This window comes from Carettochelys insculpta, chromosome 8 (genome assembly GCF_033958435.1).
Source record: "Carettochelys insculpta isolate YL-2023 chromosome 8, ASM3395843v1, whole genome shotgun sequence".
Lineage (NCBI taxonomy): Eukaryota > Metazoa > Chordata > Testudines > Carettochelyidae > Carettochelys > Carettochelys insculpta.
Genome location: NC_134144.1, coordinates 67,340,860 through 67,361,199, shown reverse-complemented (window position 1 = coordinate 67,361,199; position 20,340 = coordinate 67,340,860). Strand labels below are relative to the sequence as shown.

The window sequence follows — 20,340 nt, the reverse complement described above, 5'->3', positions numbered from 1 at the left end:
TCGTGCTTTAGTGAGAATCAGAAGACCTGAGTTTTGTTCCCAATGCTGCCACTGAGCTGCAGGCTGACCATGATCAAGTCATTTCATCTCTCTGCTCCTCTCCTGTCTTCAGGACTTGCTTACATGGGGAAATTTACAAGCATATGTGTCCCTTTGTGAAAACAATGAGAAGTCCTGTGGCACCTTTAAACTAACAGATTTACTGGAGCATAAGCTTCCGTGGACAAAGATCAACAGATTTATAGACTAACAGATATTTTGGAGCATAAAGCAATAAATCTGTTAATCTATAAGGTGCCACAGGGCTTCTCATTGTTGTTGCAGATACGGACTAACACGGCTACCTGCCTGTGGTTATAGCATTATAACTCCTCATATGGATACTCATTCTGGAATAACTCTTAGTAGTATAATTTTTCCCATATAGATTAATTCTTACTCTGTTTTATCTACTTAGATAGTAAAGCCTCCAAGGGAAGGTTAGGTTCTATATTGTACAGCACCTAACCTCAGTGGAGAGCCTGATCTGAGTTGGTGGAGCATGAGGGAGTTAGGTGCTCAGCTCTCACTGAAATTCAGTGGGATATGGGCACCTAACTCCCTTACATCCAGTTGAAAATCCCAGCTCTCATGGACATTCCAAACTGTTCTTTAAGATCTAAATGGAATAGGGAGCTGGTGGAATTTCCATCCCTAGAGTTGTTTTTAAGTCCCAGTTTGACAAAGCCCTGGCTGGGATGATTTAGCTGGGATTGCTCCTGACTTTAGCAGTGGGTTGGACCTGATGACCTCCTGAGGTCTCTTCCACCTCTGATTGTATGACAACTACTCAGCTTGCCCTCCATTCACCATTGCAACAATAGGAGTTAGAGCTGTCTGTAAATGAGAGGCCTCATCTGAGTAATACCATTCTTTAATCATTAGAAACCCCCAGTTCAGCTTTTGAGCATATGGGCAACATGCCTCAAGTCGCATGTGACCAGGAGTTTCAGTCTATTGATTGGATCATAAGTGACAGGGAGTGCAGCATGAAGCCTGATCTGTGAGCCACTCCCAGTTCATGTCTGCAAATGACAGCAGTCTGTAGAATACATTGGTTGTTGCCACATTTAGTTGTTTGAATGCTGCTTTAGCTGGTTTTTAATAGGATTGAGTTAAAATACATATTTAAATCTGTATCAGGCAGCCACTTATAAAAATTCCCAAACAGCCAGCAGTGGCCCTTACTTAGAGGCTTCACTCTGTGCTAAACATTAGAACTAAAGTAATAAAAGAGATGGTTTATTTCTATATCTCAGGACTAAACATTTGTGCGTATGTGAAGTCAAGCAGTAAAAGGCACGCTGCCCCCTATGGTCATCTCCTTCCCCATATAAATTGATTGCTGGCTTCCTGGTGGGACCACAGCACTCTAATTCATCACTGGATAAAATCCATTCCCGAGCAGAGGCCAATGTGCTACTTAGACCCTATAGACTAAGTCTCCATGAGTCGGTTAAATTTTACCTTGTTATGGAGCTCTGCTACCAAAGAACCCCCTACATTACAAGGCAGTTAAATTCCAATGTATTCTGAAGCGAAGCTTGTCCTTTGCTAAATATCTTTGGCAAACTTCCAACAACTTCACCAAATTGTTAGGCCAAAGCCCTGTCATTCTTTGGCCCCAGATCACAGCAAGGACTTCAGCATTTGGCCTCTCCTTTTGATTTAACTCTCCAAGGCAAAGGGCCCAGTCCTCTCATTCCATTGCCAGTTTGACTCTCCCTGAACTTTGGCACATGTGGAGAGTTGCAGGATCAAGCTTTTTGGTGCCCATCAGTAGTCCCTTCCCCACTTGTGTCGTTGAATGTTTGTTCCTCTCTATTCAAACAGAACTTAACTGTGGATTTGCATCTTTTCCCCCTCCAATTAGTTGTGCAGCTCTTCACTCTTTCTACAACAGAAAGTGCAGAGAAGTGTTGAAAAGGCTTTTTTTTTTTTTACCTGACCTGAAGTAATTAGAAGCTGCTGGTTTTGTTTTCAGTCTGAACCAGTTGCATTCACCTCTTTTCTTTCTTCCTGTCCAGTGACATCTTTCTGCAGGGCTAAGATACTGCAGGTAGAGAGTGGCCCAAAACACACAGCCAAAGAACTGGAGCATTCAGTTTTAGGGAGGCTGTGTCAGTCAGGTTCATCTTTGATTTAAACCACAGTTGCCTTCTGGGTAAAAGGCACCTCTAGCTTGGTGAGTTTGAAGTTCGCACTTCTCTTGCTCTGGTTTAATGCTGCAGGAATTATTTTGGAGAAGTTCTGTGGTTTGGGTTGTACAGGAGGTCAGACTAACTGACCATGGAATCAGTCATAGAATCACAGAATGCTAGAACTGAAAGGGTCCTGGAGAGGTCATCAAGTCCAGTCCCCTGCCCTCATGGCTGGACTAGGCACTATCTAGATCATCCCTGACAGATGTTTATCTAATCTTCACTTAACTCTCTCCAATGATGGAGATTCCATAGCCTTCATAGGCAGTTTATCCCAGCGCTAAACCACTCTGGCAGTTATGCAGTTTTTCCTCATATCCAACCTAAACTGCCTGTGCTGCAATTTAAGCCCATTGCTTCTTGTCCTCCTATCCTCAGAGGTTAAGGAGAACAATTTTTCTCCCTCTCCTTGTAGCACCCTTTAGGTACTTGAAAACTGCGATTGGCTGCGGCTACACTACAGAGGTATTTCAAAGCAGCTATTTCAAAATGGCTGTGTCTACACTACCTCCCTACCTCCCAAAGGGAGGATGGTAAGTAGGGTGTTGGGAGATTATTAATGAAGTGCTACAGTGCATGTGCAGCACTTCATTAAGCTAATTCTCCCCCACGGCAACTTCGAAGGGCCGGCTCGCGTGTAGCCATGGCTAACCCGCCAGTACTTCGAAGTGCCTCAGCAACTTTAAAGTCCCTTTACTCCTCAAATTAATTCTCCTCCCATGGGGGAGAATTAACCTAATGAAGTGCTGCATATGCAGCACAGCACTTCATTAATAATCTCCCAACACCCTACTTACCATCCTACCTTCGCAGTAGGGAGGTAGTGTAGACACAGCCAACATCTTATTTTGAAACAACACATAAAAATGTATAAAATGTATAAATCTATAAAAATGTATTAGATAGTATGAAATACATGCTAATACTATTATATTAAATAATACAAATAACATTTCAAATGATCCATTTATTAGTATTGTTTAGAAATCAGTGTGACTCTTTGCAATCTTTATCCTTCACTAAGGCCCTGAAGTCAGGCAGCTATTCCACATGGACTGAGCATGAAACTCACACGTTGTGCCTGTGCTAATCGTCTGGAAATGCCCTCCCTCTCCACCCAGAGCCAGGCATCCCCAGCTCACCTGCCTGCTCTAAATCAATGCCCTCCCTCTCCGCCCAGAGCCGGGCACCCCCAGAGCCAGGCACCCCCCAGCTCACCCCATCCCCATATATTCCACTTGACTCACCGAAGCTGCCAATGGAACCAGGGTCGAAGGCACTGCACTGGGCCTCCCAGGGTGCACAGGGTTGCAGGCCCCACACCAGGTCACAGACCTCATGCCGGGCCCCAAGGCCACACTGGGAAACGGCCACCAGGGCAGCATGAGGCCGCAGCAGGCTCATGGCTCCCGGCTACAGCTGCACTGAGAAGGAGCTTCAGGAGGCATGTAGCGCATGGCTCCTGGCTACAGCCGCACTGGGAAGGAGCTTAAGGAGGCACGTGGCGCGTGGCTGCCAGCTAGAGCTGCAGGAGCTGTGCCTGGAAGGAGCCGTGCTGAGGTAGCGTCATCTTCAGGAGGCGTGTGGCTCCTGGCCAACGTCACAGGAGCCATGCTGGGCTGCCTCCTCCACTGCCACCAGGCATGTGTGGTGGGGGGAGGGGCACCCCACGTGTACAGCTCTACTGAGCCACTGAGTGGCATTTTGCCACATTGCGCTGCCCTGTTCACCACGTGACGCACGGGGAGTGTATTGGACAACACGGCCGTAGAGCCTGCGCCACTTAAGTACATGAGAGACAACACCTGGTACCGTAGTTTGCTGTAGCACAGCAGTTCTCAGACTAAGGGTCCTGGCCCCCTTTTAGTAAGGTTACCACGCAGGAGCTTCATGCTCAGTCAGCATGGAATATTTGCCTGATTTCAGGGCCTTAGTAAAGGATAACGGTAATGCGGTTTAATAAGGTAACCTTTTAATAAGGTTACCCCGGGGCTTCAGTCCGATACAGCGAGGCTCAGGCTTTGGCTTTGATCGCCCCCCAGTGGGCAGCAGGGCTCGTGGTGAGGGGTTGAAGCTTCAGTGCCCCTTCTGGGGTCGTGCAGTAATTTTTGTTGTCAGAAGGGGTCACGGCGCAGTGAAGTTTGAGAAGCCCTGCTGTGGCATTACCTTGCCTAACAAATAGTTGCTTCTGATTGCCACGTTCCAATGAAAACAGGCCATGTACCAACACTCTGAGTCATGCTGGAAACAACTGATATACACACGGCTTCTATACGGCCAGTGCATTAAATCATCATTACAGCTTCATTATTAAAAAATTGCCTTTACATAGTGCTGCAAATACTCAAATCACTTTGCAAACTTTAGCTATTCAATCAATATAACACCCAGATTGACAGGGAAATATTTTTCCCTCGTTTACAGACAGGCAAAATGAGGCAGAGAGAGGTTTAAACAACTTGACATTTAGTCAGGATTAGAACTTGGAACATTCCCAATCATGTGCTCAATTGACTATAGCATGCAAGTGGATTAAGCCCAGAGCAGGAGCCAGCCATGGCTGAGTTCTTCTCTGACACTGACCCAGTGTGTGTTCTTAGTCATGTTACTTAAACTCTCTGCCTTGATTTTGCCTTTGGTCAAATAGGTATACAAATATTTGCCTCCCTTGCAGGACTGTTTTGAGGAGTAATTAGTTTGTGTTTATAAAGTACTCTAAGGTTGTAAACTACTGTGCAAATTCTAAGTTTTATTATGTTACCTGTCACTGTAGAGGAAGAATAGGCGTCCAGATAAAAGATTCACCCAAACTTTATAATGGTTTGAAAAGATTCAGTGGTTACTTCCCCCTTCCATTTTCTTATTCTTTCCAGATAGAGACAGGTAGCAAAAGAAACAAAACATTTGCAAGAAAGGAAGGATAGTCCACTGCTTAGGCTGCTCACCTGGGACTCAGAAGGCCTTAGCTGAATTCCGTGCTCTACCTGAGACTTACCGTAGCGTGCCAGTAAGTCTCTCTGTGCCTCTGTAAAGTGTGGATAACAATATGACTGTCTGGTAATTGTGCGTATGTACATTTGATGGGCTCTAGTGTCCTTCCTCATGCTGTGTATATGAGCTTGCAGGCAGTAGGAACCTAAAGATGTGGGTATTTGTCTAACTCAGACACACACACGCCCCAGTGTTTTTCAGATTGGCCTGTCACTGGCAATGATTTCCTCCAACAGACCCATAACTGTAAGACAGTTTTAATTCAGTATTTCATGATCATCAAGAAAGTTACGTTGTTACAGTGGGTTGCCCTTTCCTTTATGGTCAACAACCAGCTGCCCTGTAATCTAGGAGGGACTGAGGAATTTTTGTGAAACAAATTCACTTTATATAATACTCTGTGTGTTACAGGAGCATCTGACAGACCTGAAGGAGGATCTGGATAAGGATGAATGTAAACAGGAGCCTGATGTTATTTATGAAACAAATTGCCACTGGGAAGGGTGTATAAAGGAATATGACACTCAGGAACAGCTTGTCCACGTGAGTAATGCTGGGAAAAAACCCTGGAGATAAATTTGGATTTGTTGTGACTTTTTATTCCAAGAGGTACCGTGTGCAAATATGGCAAGATCAACTCACTGTTTCTTGAAGGCCTTAGCTGCAGGGAAGGTTTAGATTACTGCTAGCCTTATGCTTCAGATGCTGAGGGTGTAATTCTGGTTCCCCTTGCAAAATCCAATAAAAAGGCTCTGTGTAGGGGACCTCATCTGACTCTTGTGGGGAGCTGGAAACTCTGTAACCTGGCAGTTGAACAAAAAGCACCTGCATAGCCCAGACACTGAACCCTGTGGGTAAGTCTGTGCTGCATCTGGGAAGTGCGATTCCCAGTGCTGGTGGCCATACTGGGGCTTGGTCTGCTAAAAGCTTTGCAGGTGTCTGCTGCATGGGCTGCAGCAGCTCCATTGAGCTACCCAAGTCCAAGCCTGCCCAGTTCGCTGGGTCCTGGCTTGGGTGGTCAACTCCAGCCCTGGCCACACCACTGCTTGGGAGCTCTTGACGTCCTGATTCTCTTCAGTCCAGTAAGGATGAAAGCACTGCCATTGTATTGGCTCTTCTGCTGTCATGCAAGGGGCCATAGGTGCCAACTCCATGGGTGCTCCAGAACTTAAGTACCCATGGAAAAAATAAGGGGAAACTCAGCACCCACAAGCCATGCGGTTCTGGCTCTAGGCCTAGCCACCTAACAGCTGTTCAGTGGGACTCCAGGACTGGCTGCCAATCAGCAAGCAGCTGGTGGGATGTGTTCAGGGGCAAGGGGCAGAGACAAAAGAGAAGTAGGTGGGCAGGAGGCATTGGGGAGGGGTTGAGGAGATGCAAGTGGGTGGCTGGTGAGGGCACCTCAGGGAAGGAGCAGGAGGAGGCAGAGAAAGGGTGATGGTGTTGGCGTTGCCAATCCCTAAGTCGTTCTCCAAAAGCTCCCCAAAGTGACTCACACATCGAACCTACACAAATAACCAATTTCTGCATTATGGGGACCTCTTTTGTGTGGTATCCATCCACCCTCCAATTCTTTCAAATGCTGAGGGAGGAAAAATCCCCCCAGACAACCAGTGGCTATCAGCAAAATCAGGCAAGCTTTGCAATTAGCTGCATGTGCAGTCTTCATTCAGATCTGTAACGTGAACCTGGCTCATTCTAAAGCCAGCTCAGGTTCACTGAAAACGCACAGCCCCACCATCTCCGGCCTGAGTATCGAGCATGTTGCAAAAGCCTGGGCTGGGCAAAAGCCTCCTGCAGCTCTGCTTGCCTGTTCTGTCAGCCTTCCTCTGGACTGGCTCTCAGCCTCCCAAGGGCCAGCTACATGCGATTCAGTGACCCGGGGTGAAGGGCACACATGAACATGCACACACACCCAAGAATAGAGAAGGAAGGAAGTTTGAAATGATAAAGGATCTATTTCTTGAAAAACAAGTTTTTCACAATCAGCCCATTTATTGTTTCTTAGTTTGTTATTTATACAGGAATAGAGCTCAAAGACCTCCAGTCAGGGATCAGGGCTGCATTGTATTTTACACACACACACTGAAAATACAATCTGAGCTGTAGACAGCAAATGGCACAAAGACAACACACACACTCACAAGGAAAATACAATCTGAGCCCCACACCCCCCCACACACACAATGAAAATACAATCTGAGACCCAGAGAGCAAATGCCACAAAGTCAAAACTCCAGCTGCTGTTAGTGGGGTGTTGGAGCAAGCAGTTGAGGTCAGTCATTCAGTGTGGTCAGTGCTGAATGTGGTTCTTCATTTGGTGAAGGCCTGTGTAGCTCCATGGTAGTCAGCTGAAGATCTGACACCCCCCCACCCCATTTTGGGTGTAAAATGAGTGATATGCATTTGAGAAGTGGGTCCAGAAGGCAGCTGTGCCCAGGCAAGTTCCTTTAGGGTTGTAATGCACTGCACAGTCCTGCATCACATCATTGCTCAATAGCCAATAATGGCTTAATGAGATGGGGGAGTGTGTTTCCACATCAGTCTGTCAGTACATTCTCCTAGTTATAGGGAAAGCTCTGTAGTTCCTCCCAGAGCAAGATAAATCCCAGACGCTCAGCATCATTTATTTGTAAGAAAACAAAACAAGTTTGAAAAAAATCTGCAGTGTTTTCTTAATTTTAGATTTTCTAAAGAGATGCTGCTTTGGTGTGATTATTACCAACAGTTTGAGGAGCTGTGGATTTCTGGCACCCAAAATACACCCACAAATGAAAGTCAGATGTCGATGTGTAGAGCCAACTTCACAAAGGATCGCTTTTCACTGTGCACAGAGGAGATACATCTTTGCATGTACAGATGGAAATAACTGGCCCCATAGGAGCTAGTTAGCACCCAGTGAGATAATACACTTGTGCAAGCTGCATGTGGGTGGTGGGTGGAGCCAGTACTACAGGCATGCACGCAATTTTTCAGGCAACTCCATCGTTCCCTGATTTAAATGTTTCATACCCCAGCAGAGAGAAGCCGAAACCAACACTTCAAAGTTTCACTGGGCAGAAAAGACATGCTGATTTAAATCCCCTAATCCTGCCCTTTAGTTTTCATTCCACGTCAGATTTCCACACCAAGTGGAATCCAAGTGGCCTCTCCTGCTGGTCTGGTCTGGATGTGGCCCATTGCAGCCACAGATCTCACAGGAAGAACTGATCTCACAAGACTTCTGCCACCTGGGCTGAAATTCTAGCAAAATAATTTGCAAGAGCAGAAGGTTGTGCAACCAGAATCTTGGATCTGATTAATCTTAAAATTCAGCTTCAGACCCTAGAGGAAACCTAACCTAGTTCTGAATGCTTCAACTTCCTATTATTTTGGCTTATCTTCCTACCATCCTCCCCTTGTACAATATGCCCTTGAGTATGATCTGTCTGCTGATATTTCTAGCCTGCCCATCACCATGGTGTCTGAGTGCCACAAAGCCTGAGATGTTGGAACAGTGGTGAGGTTACACATCTTCAGAGGGCGAGTCTGTGATATGCCTTGGGCAGCATGCTCGTTTTTCAGCATGAGCAAGCTGCAGTGTTACAGCCTCTTGCACTTTTAGACCATGGTTTAACATGCTCCATGATTTGGCAGGAACAAAACCCTGAGTCTTTTCTCAAGACTGTTAAATTCTGTTCCAGCACAGGCAGCCATGCCTTGCTGTGACTGAGCAGGCAAGTTGCTTTGTTTTAATGAGCATTCATTTCCCTGTGCTGCTACGTCTCACAATCAAAGTCACTGATCTCAGTGGCAAGCGAAGGCAGGAGCTGCATGCCTGACCTTGGGATGCGGGTGGCTGAACAAATGCTGAATCTAAAAAACCAAACCCCCAAGTGTTTTATTTTAGGACTTCCTGTTGATGCATTTTATTGAAATCCTAGGATCGGGGAGGGGTCAGGATTTTGGCAGCTGGATTCCATCCTTGTAACAATCCAGCTGTAGAACTGTGCTCTGATTTGTTTTATTGTCTTGAGAGAGTGCTCTTCCCTATCATTGTAAAATATGGATCTAGACTTGTAACGGGTAAGAGCAAGGCTCCATTTTGCTGCTGAGTTTTCAGTACAGGGTGAAGGTTTTTATGGAACTGAGTAATTAGCAGTAATTGGGACTAGGGAGTTCTCCTTCGCACATACTTTACAGATGTTGTCATATCCTGCCAGCAGTTAAGCTTTTGACAGCAGGTGGATGTTTTAGAGCCGGCATCCGCTCTGGAGCTGAATCGGTTTTTTTGCCCTTTACCAGCACTAAAAAAGGGTTCACAGCTGCAAAATTTGGAGAGAGATTTGGAGCTGGAATGTTGGTTTGGACCATTTGGGAGACAAGAACCAACTGCTTCCAAAAACCAAAGGGTGTTTGGGTCCAACACTAAGTGCTTTCTTGGGAGATTTTTATTGGATTTTGGGTTATTTTTTAAAATTTCTCTTGTGTGCTGCTCAGGTGAGATTGAGAGTATGGTGGGGTGGGTGGGGGGTGTCAGATCTTCAGCTGACTACCATGGAGCTACACAGGCCTTCACCAAATGAAGAAACCATGGGCTCTGTGCATGGCTTCACCCTGATGCTAGTAAAACCCCTTTTGAAAAGCATGACATTCCTCTTGTTGAGCCCTGAGTTAGGGAGGAACAGTTAACTGGAAATGGACAAATCTGTACACGTACAGCATTTCCTAAAGGGTTACATAATGTCAAGGCTTTGTATATATGTGTCACAGCATATAAATTAAAGAACATAATTTGCTAAACTACTTGCAGTTCAGTGAAGTGGAACAAAACCATCATTTTTCCCCCTATTTTAGCAAATGTCACGTATTCAACCATCTAGGTCATGTGGTGTCAGCTCACATGCTGTGCCTCTGATCTCACTCATCAGTTGTAAATAGCTGAATTATTGGCAAGTGAGTTATTAGGCACACGGCAAGCCAGTTGTTTCAGCCTAGGTGTGCTAGTGGCTGTTTCGGTAGTGGTTCTGAGGCATGTGACAGGACTAGGCTGTCAACATGTGTAAATCAAAGTACAAGAACTTATCCCAGCATTGTGCCACATGGGTAAAATGACAAAGAGCCATTGCGCTTCCTCCTCCGTCAAATCCCCAGTGTGAGACAAGACAAGAGATGGGAGTACAAGGAGCCAGTAAGATATTATTGATCAGTGTGTGTCTTCATGCCAGCACTAAACAGTGCTGTTAACTTGTGAACAGCACGTTAAGACTATACCTAGCTCTCACCAAACTGTTCCCATGTCTTCCTTTGCTTTTGTACAGCACCTAGCACAGTGGCAGCTTGAGCCCTCTGTTTGAGTCCTTTGCTTATTACAGTAATGTAAACAATAACAGAAATGACTCATCTTCCATGCAAACTGGTTCACCACAGGCCTAGTGGGATGCTTGTTGCTTGGGAGCCATGGCTAGGTCAGTAGGTGCTTGTGCTGTAATCTCCTGCTATAAGCAGTGGCACCGATACGTGCCGTGCTTCCGGGGGCAAAGTGGGAGGAGGACCTGGCTCTCTGCTCCCAGAAGGGGCAGGGCTTGGGGCAGTCTGCTCTGGCTCCTGCATCCCCACGCTCCCACTGAGCTCCCTGTGGAGTGGCACACATCGCTCCAGGCCCCTCTGAAATACTGGGCCTGGGCACAATTGCCCCCCTTCTTCCATGCTGCCCCCCCCATTGGCGGGCCTGCCTATAAGTTGCATGCCAGTTATCGCCGAAGGAGGAGTAAAGTGTTCCTAGAAGTTCTTCTCGGTCTGTCCTGAGCTACACTGGCCAGTCACCCTGATATGTGACTCTCAGAAACCAAAGGGATCTCCACTGGTCATCTAGTCCAGTGCCCTACATTCAAGGCTTTCAGGGCTCTGTATAGAAGGGTGCCCTCCATCCCCCCCGGCACAGCTCTCCTGACATTTTTCATCTCTAAGTTTGCGTGTGCATGTGCACGCATACACAAGGGAGATTGCGTCGGAACCCTTTCTCTTTTGTTGGGTTAAAGTCTCATTAGAGGAACTCTTTGTTTCCTCCGCCCATGGGTTATGTTCAGACCCCCACTGAGAAGCATTCTGGGTGGGAGCTCAGAGATCATGGACCATGAGCCACATGTTGTAAATTTACGAGTGCTTCCCCGCCCTCTGACACTGCAAGAGCCCCTTGCTTCCAGCATGAACAACATGTGCAGTTCATTCAGCAGCTAGCCGGCATAAGGGGTTCCTATCACTTTTCCAGTGCATAAGTCAAATCCACAACTGACACAAGGTGAGGACTTGGCCCTCTGCCTCAACAGTACTTTGAACAGGTAAAACACTGTGTATGTGCTTGAAAAAATAGTGCAGGTTGAACCTCTCTAGTCTGGCAGCCTCAGGACCTGACTGGTGCTGAACTGGAGAATTTGCGGAACCCCAAGAAGTCAATATTGTCTAGCAGCATTACCAACACTTCCACTGCTGACTAAATCTTAGAAGACATATAGGAGTAAATTACAGCTAAATAACAGCACAGAACACTCAGAGCCAGGACTGGAGGCTGTAAACAAACTTTATGGGACCAAGAGAAACTTGGCAACAACAAGTGGACATCTAAAATCATGCTGGACCATGGATGTTGCCAGACTAGAGAGGTTCAACCTGTAGTAGTATTCTTTGTTTGTTTTATCCTGGTGCCTAAGAACCCTAGTTATAGACCAGGCTGCCTTTGTGCTAGGTACTGGACAAATGCCAAATAAAAAGATGGCTCCTTCCCCAAAGAGCTTAAAATCTAAGTAAAAGATGAGACAACAGAGGGGGGTACAAGGAAACAAAAAGATATTATTGCTCAGGGTGCTTCTTCATGCCAGCAGTCATCCATCACACACCACCACTACTATCCTGCCCTTGTGTCTAGTGGATCCTACTTAGTGCCCCGGCTCCAACCCCCAATATAGACACAACACAAAAGCCACATAGGCTACATAGCGTTTTTCATGTCGCAGTAAAATCAGACTGGAAACATTTCTTTTTCTGTGCACTTCAGCATGGCACATGCTCTGATGGCTTTAGCTTGGTGAGGAGCAACCTCGGCTACTTCAGTTCAGTGGGCCACAAGGGTGTCCTAATCAAGACAGTCTCCTGGGATAGGGTGGTTTTGCCAACTGTGCTTGTGTGCCTCGCATTTGCGGCGTGTGCCAGTGGAGCCACAGCAGTACTTGGATTGGATGCAGAAGGAGCACACCACTATTATCGTCAATGCTGTGTGCAGTCAGCACATGCCTCGCTCCCCATGGCCTTGCTTTTGCACGTCACATTTGCAATACTGATAAGGTCAAAAAAATTGTGCAGATAAAACCCAGCAGAATCTGGCAACCCTGTGCATGGGCAGCAGTAAACAAAACATCTTTTGGGCCACATACAGAAGCCCAATGGGCTGCAGGCTGCCCTCCCCTGCTTTAACTGTTCTAACCATGAGCTGGTTTCCTTTCTCATCCACCAGCATATCAACAATGACCACATCCATGGGGAAAAGAAGGAGTTTGTCTGCCGCTGGCAAGATTGCACTCGGGAGCAGAAACCCTTCAAGGCTCAGTACATGTTGGTGGTGCACATGCGAAGACACACTGGAGAGAAGCCACACAAGTGCACGGTGAGCCAGTGCAGATCAGTGGGATGGTGTGGGGGACTTGTGTTCACGTGAATGTGTATCTTCTCCCTCGCAGCTCTGCATCCAGTTCAGCTGGTGCAGCAAAACCTCCCATTCTCAGTTCAGTCTCTTTCAGCTCCAGGCGGTTGGGTTGACTTGGTACTACTGAAAGCAATGGGAGCAGTTCAGGACCTGAATCAATTCCCCTCTCAGTGCTGGATAATTTCAATCAAGCTATGTGATTTACTCCAGTTATTGCTGGGTCATTGCTCTGAGCCCCAACTCACTTGTTTGTATAGGCTGTATCCTGCATTTCTATTCTATGCTGAGGCCAGCACCCTGCTCTGCAGAAACTTTCCTTGTCCAAGCCAGTTCAGCTGTGACTTCTCAAAGTGCTATTTATGGTAAACGAAAAGGGAACCTGGTGTACATAGGACTGGAGGTGAGCCCAGGCTGTGCAGTTTAGATCTGATCTAGCTCAAAGCCCAAGAATGTTTTAGTTCAAAGCCCATTTCTGTACAAGACATACATATTCCACATTTGCGTGTTGTCTCCAGCATTTAGCTTGTGGGAGCATCCAGTTTGAGCACCCGAGGACTTGGCTGTGATATTCAGATGTCATTGTTTGAAAATGGGGCCACAGTGGGAACACTCTTAAATATCAGCATGACTGTGACAATAGCCAGTATTGCTAGAACATCTCTGTGAGTTACCAAAAAAACAATGAGAAGTCTTGTGGCACCTTTATAAACCAACAGATTTATTGAGCGAAATTGGTTTTTGCCCACAAAAGCTTATGCTCCAGTAAATCTGTTAGTCTGTAAGGTGCCACAGGACTTCATATTGTGTTTGGATACAGAGTAACACGGGTACCCCTCTGATACTCAGTGTATGCTTGGTTAGTAGTGATTTTCACTAAGTTCAGCTATATTTTTCAACACCTGTGAAAGACACATGATGCCACAAGGTGAAAGAACAAAATAATTACATACTGGGGGTTTGGGATAGGTACTATATGAAGAGCGATTAAAATGATTGTGACTTTTCAGATTAGAAAAGAGAACACTAAGGCCAGGGGATATGATACAGGTCTATAAAATCATAACCAGAACTAAAAGTATTCTTTAAAAAAAAAAAAAAAGAGGGCCAGTACTCAGACCTCTCCATACCCATGTGATGGCCCCTCAGTTGGGGCTGCCAGCACGGCTCCACATCATATCCATCTCCCAGCCATGGGGCTGGCAAAGTAGCCCTGCCACCCAGTCAGGGATCGGCAGCTGGAGCTACCAAAGTGCTGGTACTCTGTACTGGGGCAAAAAGAAGCACTGGTCATAATAGGTGTGGAGAAAGTGTATAACAAAAACTTATTTACTTGTTCCCATTAGAATTAGGGGGGCACCAATGGAAATTAATAGGTAGCAGGTTTAAAACAAACAGAAGCAAGTTTTTCTTCACACAGTGCAGTCAGCCTGTGGAACTCCTTGCCAGAGAATGTTGTAAAGACCAGGGTTCAAAAAAGAACTAGATAAATTCAGGGAGGTTAGGGCCATCAGTGGCTATTATCCAGGATAAGAATGGTGCCCCTAAACTCTGTCTGTCAGCAGCAGGAAATGGAGGTCAGGAGAGTGATCACCCAGTGATTGTCTGTTCTGATCACTCCCTCTGGGGCATCTGGCATTGGGCACTGTTGGAAGACAGGATAGTGGGCTAGATGGACCTTTGGTCTGAGCCAGTAGGTCGTTTTTTATGTAAGCGTGCTGTTACTTCAGAGTCATTACTACCAGGAAATATCACAGCGTCTCATCTTTCCTCAGCCATTTTGCTGGCTTGGGTGCATGCTTCCATAGTATAAACAGGGGGAGTGCAGATAGAAAACTACAAGTCAGCCAGCAGTGGACGGCGGTAGGGCTTACATCATTGAAAATCTGGTGAGGTCTCCAGAGTGTCTCTTTCTCTCTGTGTGGGAAGTTGCTTTCTTTCCAGGCCCCAGCCTGTGGTGCTGCCCAAGAATCCATTAAGATTGAGGATCTTGGTTTTTAAGAGGGTAATGTCAGGCAGTCTGACCTCAGAGCCCAGAGGAAAGTGGAACCAAACTGTAATTAGAGGAACTTCAAAGCTTGCTATTTTAACTCTTTTCCTTTAGAAAACTGGCTTGTCTCACAAGCTTTAGAGCTTGTGAAATGGAGACATCTTGTTCAAGGTTTTTAAAATCAGCTAGTGATTTGGTGTGTGGCAATGGGCCTCCGTTTTTGGATGCATGACTTGAAACATCTTAAAGGAGATCTATTCAAATAGCAGGTGCTCAGGCCTGTCTGGAAATCAGATTCTTCTTGGGTATCACAAGTTGGACACACCAAATCTGAGGTGCCTCAAATCATGAGCCTCTTCTGAAATGTTTACTATGCCTAAGAAGGGAAAGCTCTCTCAACACAGTGAAGGTTAGTTTGTAAAACACAGGCTCCTTAAGAGGGAAAAGAAATGAAAAGCAGATGAGGAGGCAAAACCCAGCACTGTGGTTTATGAATCACTCCCATTGTGTTTCTGTTTCAGTTTGAGGGTTGCGCCAAAGCCTATTCCCGGCTGGAGAACTTAAAGACACACCTGAGATCTCACACTGGAGAAAAGCCGTATGTCTGTGAGCATGAAGGCTGCAATAAAGCCTTTTCCAATGCTTCAGACCGAGCCAAGCACCAGAACAGGACGCATTCCAATGAGGTAAAGCCATCCTCACCCACGAGCGCTGTGGATTTTTAACAATTTTTTTGCTGACAATATATGCTTTACATACTGGACTTGTGTAAAAAGGAATTCACCATAATGAAAGCCTTTTAAAAAATGGGGAGGGGATTTATTTTGCTGCAGAGTCAGACCACATTAGCTTTATATTTATGAAAGCCATGTTGGAACCCATAAACAGATGTTGAAGTATGCAACCTTTCTAATTGGCTTTTGAAATTAAAGCTGGTGCTTTCCAAATTCATAATTATTAATAGTCCAGAGTCCATCATTTATGTGCCTTACAGCATAGATTCATAGTGGTGTGATTTCTACCTTGGGTCCTAACCAGTGCTCCTTGTAAGCTGAGCACTTGGACAGCTACCCAGGAGAGATTCAGGTGCTGCCCAGCTGATTAGCAGTGCACCCACAGACATCAACAATGTGTTTCTATTCTTGGTGCTCATACACACATGCCTTGATGCACATAACATTTATTCCACCCATGAATGGAAAAAATTAGAGGGAACACTGGTTCTGACACTTTAGAAATAATCGTACCTGCATCTTTTGAGGGACAATGATGAAATATAATGCAATGGTTTGTTAATGCTGGCTAATTAAAAACCCCTGTGAGAAGTTGTGGACTGCAGGACATTGCCTTTATTGTAATACATGTGATGGTCTGCTGCAAACGGCTACGGTTAAATGAAATTACTACTAATTAGCAGAAAACAGAAATTTTTTAAAAATACTGAATAGTTCTAGTAGTGTTTGCAACCATGAAGGAGTAAATCTGTCACCTAATTTGTAACGGTTAAATATGAATAATTGGAAAATGGAATAACGTGATTTCAGTGAATGACTGAATATTACCCATTGATAACCAAAGTTCAGAAAGCTTCCTGGATTTGGTTCAGATGGGGATAAGCAACCCAAAGTTTTGGATGCTTCTTGAAGCTATTTTAACAAATATATGTATGAAGAATTCAGACCCAAACTCCCTTCCAGAAATTCAGATCTGAATCCAAGTGTCTTGCCTGACCTTGCTCAGTAATGAGCTGGTGGGTAAATAAAGAGACTCCCTTGCAGATCTGATTGGATCAGGACTGGGCAGCTCAGCACTTAGAGTCATAGACCTGGAGGCCAGATGAGATCGTGGCATCATCCAGACCAGGAGTTTTAAACTTGGTTGCACTGTGACCTCTTTCTGACAACCAAAATTACCACTTGACTCCAGGAGGAGGAACAAAGCCTGAGCTCTGCTTTCCCTGGCAGGAGAAACAAAGCCAAAGTTCAAGCCTCGGTCCTCTGGGTGTGGGAGCCAAAGCCAAAGTTCCCACCCCACTTTCCCAGGGTGGAGGAGGAGCCAAAGTCCAGGGGGCTGACAGAGCTGAGGGCCTTGGACAGAACAATTCAGATTTTGACTTTGATGCCAGACCCTAGGAAGTCCAACACCAGAGCTGGTGGCTCCATAAAACATGGTTGTGACCCACTTGGGGTCCCAACCCGCAGTGCAAGAAATGCTGATCCAGTCTGGTTTCTGTATATCCCAACCCATTCAGTTTCACCCACTCCCCTATGTTGAGCCCAGTAATTGGTGTCTCGTTAAAGCCTACTTTCCAGGAAGCCGGCCAGTTTGGATCTGAATACACCAAGGGAAGAAGGAACTCTAATTCTGCACCGCCCCCCGCCAGTTCTGTAGGGAGTATGTCCCAGTACTTAGTCCCCCTCACTGCTGAAAGTTTGTTGCCAGTTAGAATTTGTCTGGCTTCAGCTGCTACCTAGCAAGATGAAAACTAGCTCAGGTGTGTCTATGTGCCCAAATCACACCTCCGTGTTACAATGTAGACATACCAAAAGGACATTCCCCCTCCCACCCCCGCAGCTCAGGCTGAAATGCAGCTGAACTCTAGAAACCTGTGCCCCTGAGTTTCCAAGGAGCCTTGTGGTGATTCCACCTGCCAAAGGGATGTAACTTTCCAAGTATTTGAGAAAGACTTGGAAGGAGATTTTGCAGCTGTTTGTTGTGCTTAAGCCACCAAAGCAGAGCACTCCAGACACCAGGTACCTCTGTCTGAGCAACGCATAAGATGTTTTGTAGTCATCCCAGGGAAGTAATTAACCCTTAGGCTTGCTGGGGAAAATATACTGATTAAGCACCTCCCCGGTCAATGGCAGTAATGATCAAATTTCAATATTTTTGATGTTCATAAATATCACAGACCTATTATCTACTCCCAGATATTAGGGCTAAAGTGTTGTGGGGAATCATCAGCTTGTATTCCCTTATCCCTAATGCAGATCATGATATTAACAATACTTCTACATTGCCCCATTTAAGAATCTACACGAGCTTTACAAACATGAATTCTTCTATCACTACAGCACCAAGTGAGGTAGTGAGGGCACCCAGGGAAACTGAAACACAGAGAGGTAAACTGACTCCCCTGAGATCAGACAGGAAGTCTGCTGCAAGAATGGCGAGGGTCCTTTGGTAGGGCCAGTTTAAAGGCTTGTTTGGTTCGGTTTTACCCATAAAAAATAAATAATCCTCCCCATTCCCAGCAATTTTATATGTGCTCATTGGTAAAATTGGAAACTAGATGTTTAACTTATAGAAATGGCCATTTTTGGTTAACCTTAGAAAACCATCGACCTACTGTTTCCTTAGATGGATCCATTTCAAAGTAACAGTGAAAAGTACTTAGAGCAAATGTGGGGCTAAAGTGGGCTTTTGAGGAATGCAAAACTGCAAAAGCAGCAGTAGCCTTCACAACTTTGGTGCTTATACAAATTGGAATTGGAAACTGGATACATAAGAGGTTTTTAAATGAAAAGAAAGGGTAACTGTTTGCTAACTTCTGTTTCCAAAAGCCTGGCCTTAGCCGTGCCTCAATGATTCCAGGAATAAAATGCCATTGTTTAAAAAGCTTTGTACACCTGTGGTTTGTTATGCACAATAACAGGTTTAAAAGTGATGGGTGCTGGAGATATAGGAAAGGCTTGATGGACAATCAGTGTTCCCGCTAGTTTTTTCCATTGAGGGATGGAGTAAATTTTGTTATGTGTGGAGGTGCCCCACCAACAGAAACACATGCTGTAAGCTGTGGGTGGCTGCAGGCTCTCTGCTAACTAGCTGAGTGGCCCCTGACTCCCTCCTGGGCAGCCTGGCTTAGCTTCTGTAGATTGCCATAGACCAGGCGGTCTCCAACGTTTTCCCACAGTGGACACCAGTTAATGGAGAGATTGTCTTGCAGAGAATCCCCTGCAGTTCCAATGGCTCAGACCTCCTCCCCTTCTGTCCACAGTCCTGAAACATTCCTGAGGCAACAAATGCTTAGGTGGAAAAATAATATCAGGAAAATATTTTGTGACTTTTTAGCTGTCTTTGAATTTAGAAGCCTCAAAACAAGAAGCAGAGCCAGTGTCAATGGTGACTAGCCAGGTCTCTCTGCACCACCCCCAAGTGCTCCATGACCACCAACAGAACATGGGTCACAGTTTAAGAATCTGACACAAATTCTGCAAGACCCTGAGAGGCAGATTCTCCATATTTTTAACTTGGCAGCATAATGTTCATTATGTCTGGTCAGGACATGACTTATCTTTGTCCACAGTGTATATCCACAATATTTCAGTCAGCTTTACAAATAACATCCAGTTTATCATATTGACAGAAGCCCTATGTTTGTAAAATCCCGGGCTGCACAAAGAGGTACACAGACCCCAGTTCCCTCAGGAAACATGTCAAGACGGTGCATGGACCCGATGCCCATGTCACAAAGAAGCAGCGCAATGACATCCACCCAAGAGCACCTCCCCTCAAGGAAAATGGCGACAACGAAGCCAGTGCCAAGCAGAGTAGCAACGTGTCAGAAGAGAGCGCCGAGGCTAACAGCACCACCAGAGGCATGGAAGACTGCTTACAAGTCAAAACAATAAAGACCGAGAATTCTGGGGTAAGAGACGCTGACGGTTAAAAGATAAGAGTATGGCCTGTAATTTCTCAGAGACACAGGTGAAAAAAGTGGCAGAAATGCACTGAGAAATTTGCCTGACAATCCCAGTTTTCAAGGCCCTCAGTTCCAATGTTAACATTGCAGAACAGTTAAGAGTATCCCCATCTCCCCTTTGTGTTTTATGTCGGGTTACACTGCAACCTAGAGCCCAAGGTATGATATTTGTAATAGTACTAATGCATCATGTTAGGAAGGTGAATGAACACATCAGCCCATGTGGCTTTTAATGCCTTACCACGAAGGTGAAAAGTGTGATGATAATGTCATAATACCATAAATTTTGTCCACCACTTTAAATCAGGCATAGTTTTATTTCCTTTCCATGCCAGTCGCGCCTCATTTCGTTAAATCTCTCTATTTCTGCATCTTCTTCTGAAGGTAAAGGAAGTCAATAGCCATAATGCACCTCAAGTCTTTCATGTTTCAACTTTTCTCCTTCCCTTAACAGCCAAAAAGGCACAAAATGTGTAAAAGAAGCAATAAATGGCTGAACTAAAGTCACTTTCATCTGTTAGAGTTCATTCAGTTCCTGGTTATCTTATTGGGGCTGAGGGAACTGCACAAGCCTTTCAAACTCAAACTATACATTTTCTTGATTTCAAACCAGGCTAAAATGTTTTCATTTCACCTGCCAGCATGGCTTTGCACTTTAAAAGGGACAAATGCCATGCTGTTGTATGGTACTGTGATGATCTGTGAGTTTAGTTTCATAGCTGGAATGGTTTTTATTGGCTAA

General features: G+C 45.4%; 1 protein-coding gene across 5 annotated transcripts in view; it reads left to right on the top strand.

The window, feature by feature from the left end:
• GLI2 (GLI family zinc finger 2) overlaps nt 1-20,340 on the top strand; it is a 275,040-nt gene that overhangs the window by 245,887 nt on the left and 8,813 nt on the right. For all 5 annotated transcript variants that reach the window (XM_075001297.1, XM_075001298.1, XM_075001300.1 and 2 more), the window contains 4 exons: nt 5,643-5,774; nt 12,721-12,870; nt 15,418-15,582; nt 19,263-19,544. In XM_075001297.1, coding sequence (XP_074857398.1) covers nt 5,643-5,774; nt 12,721-12,870; nt 15,418-15,582; nt 19,263-19,544 — 729 coding nt within the window. The remainder of the gene's footprint in view (nt 1-5,642; nt 5,775-12,720; nt 12,871-15,417; nt 15,583-19,262; nt 19,545-20,340) is intronic.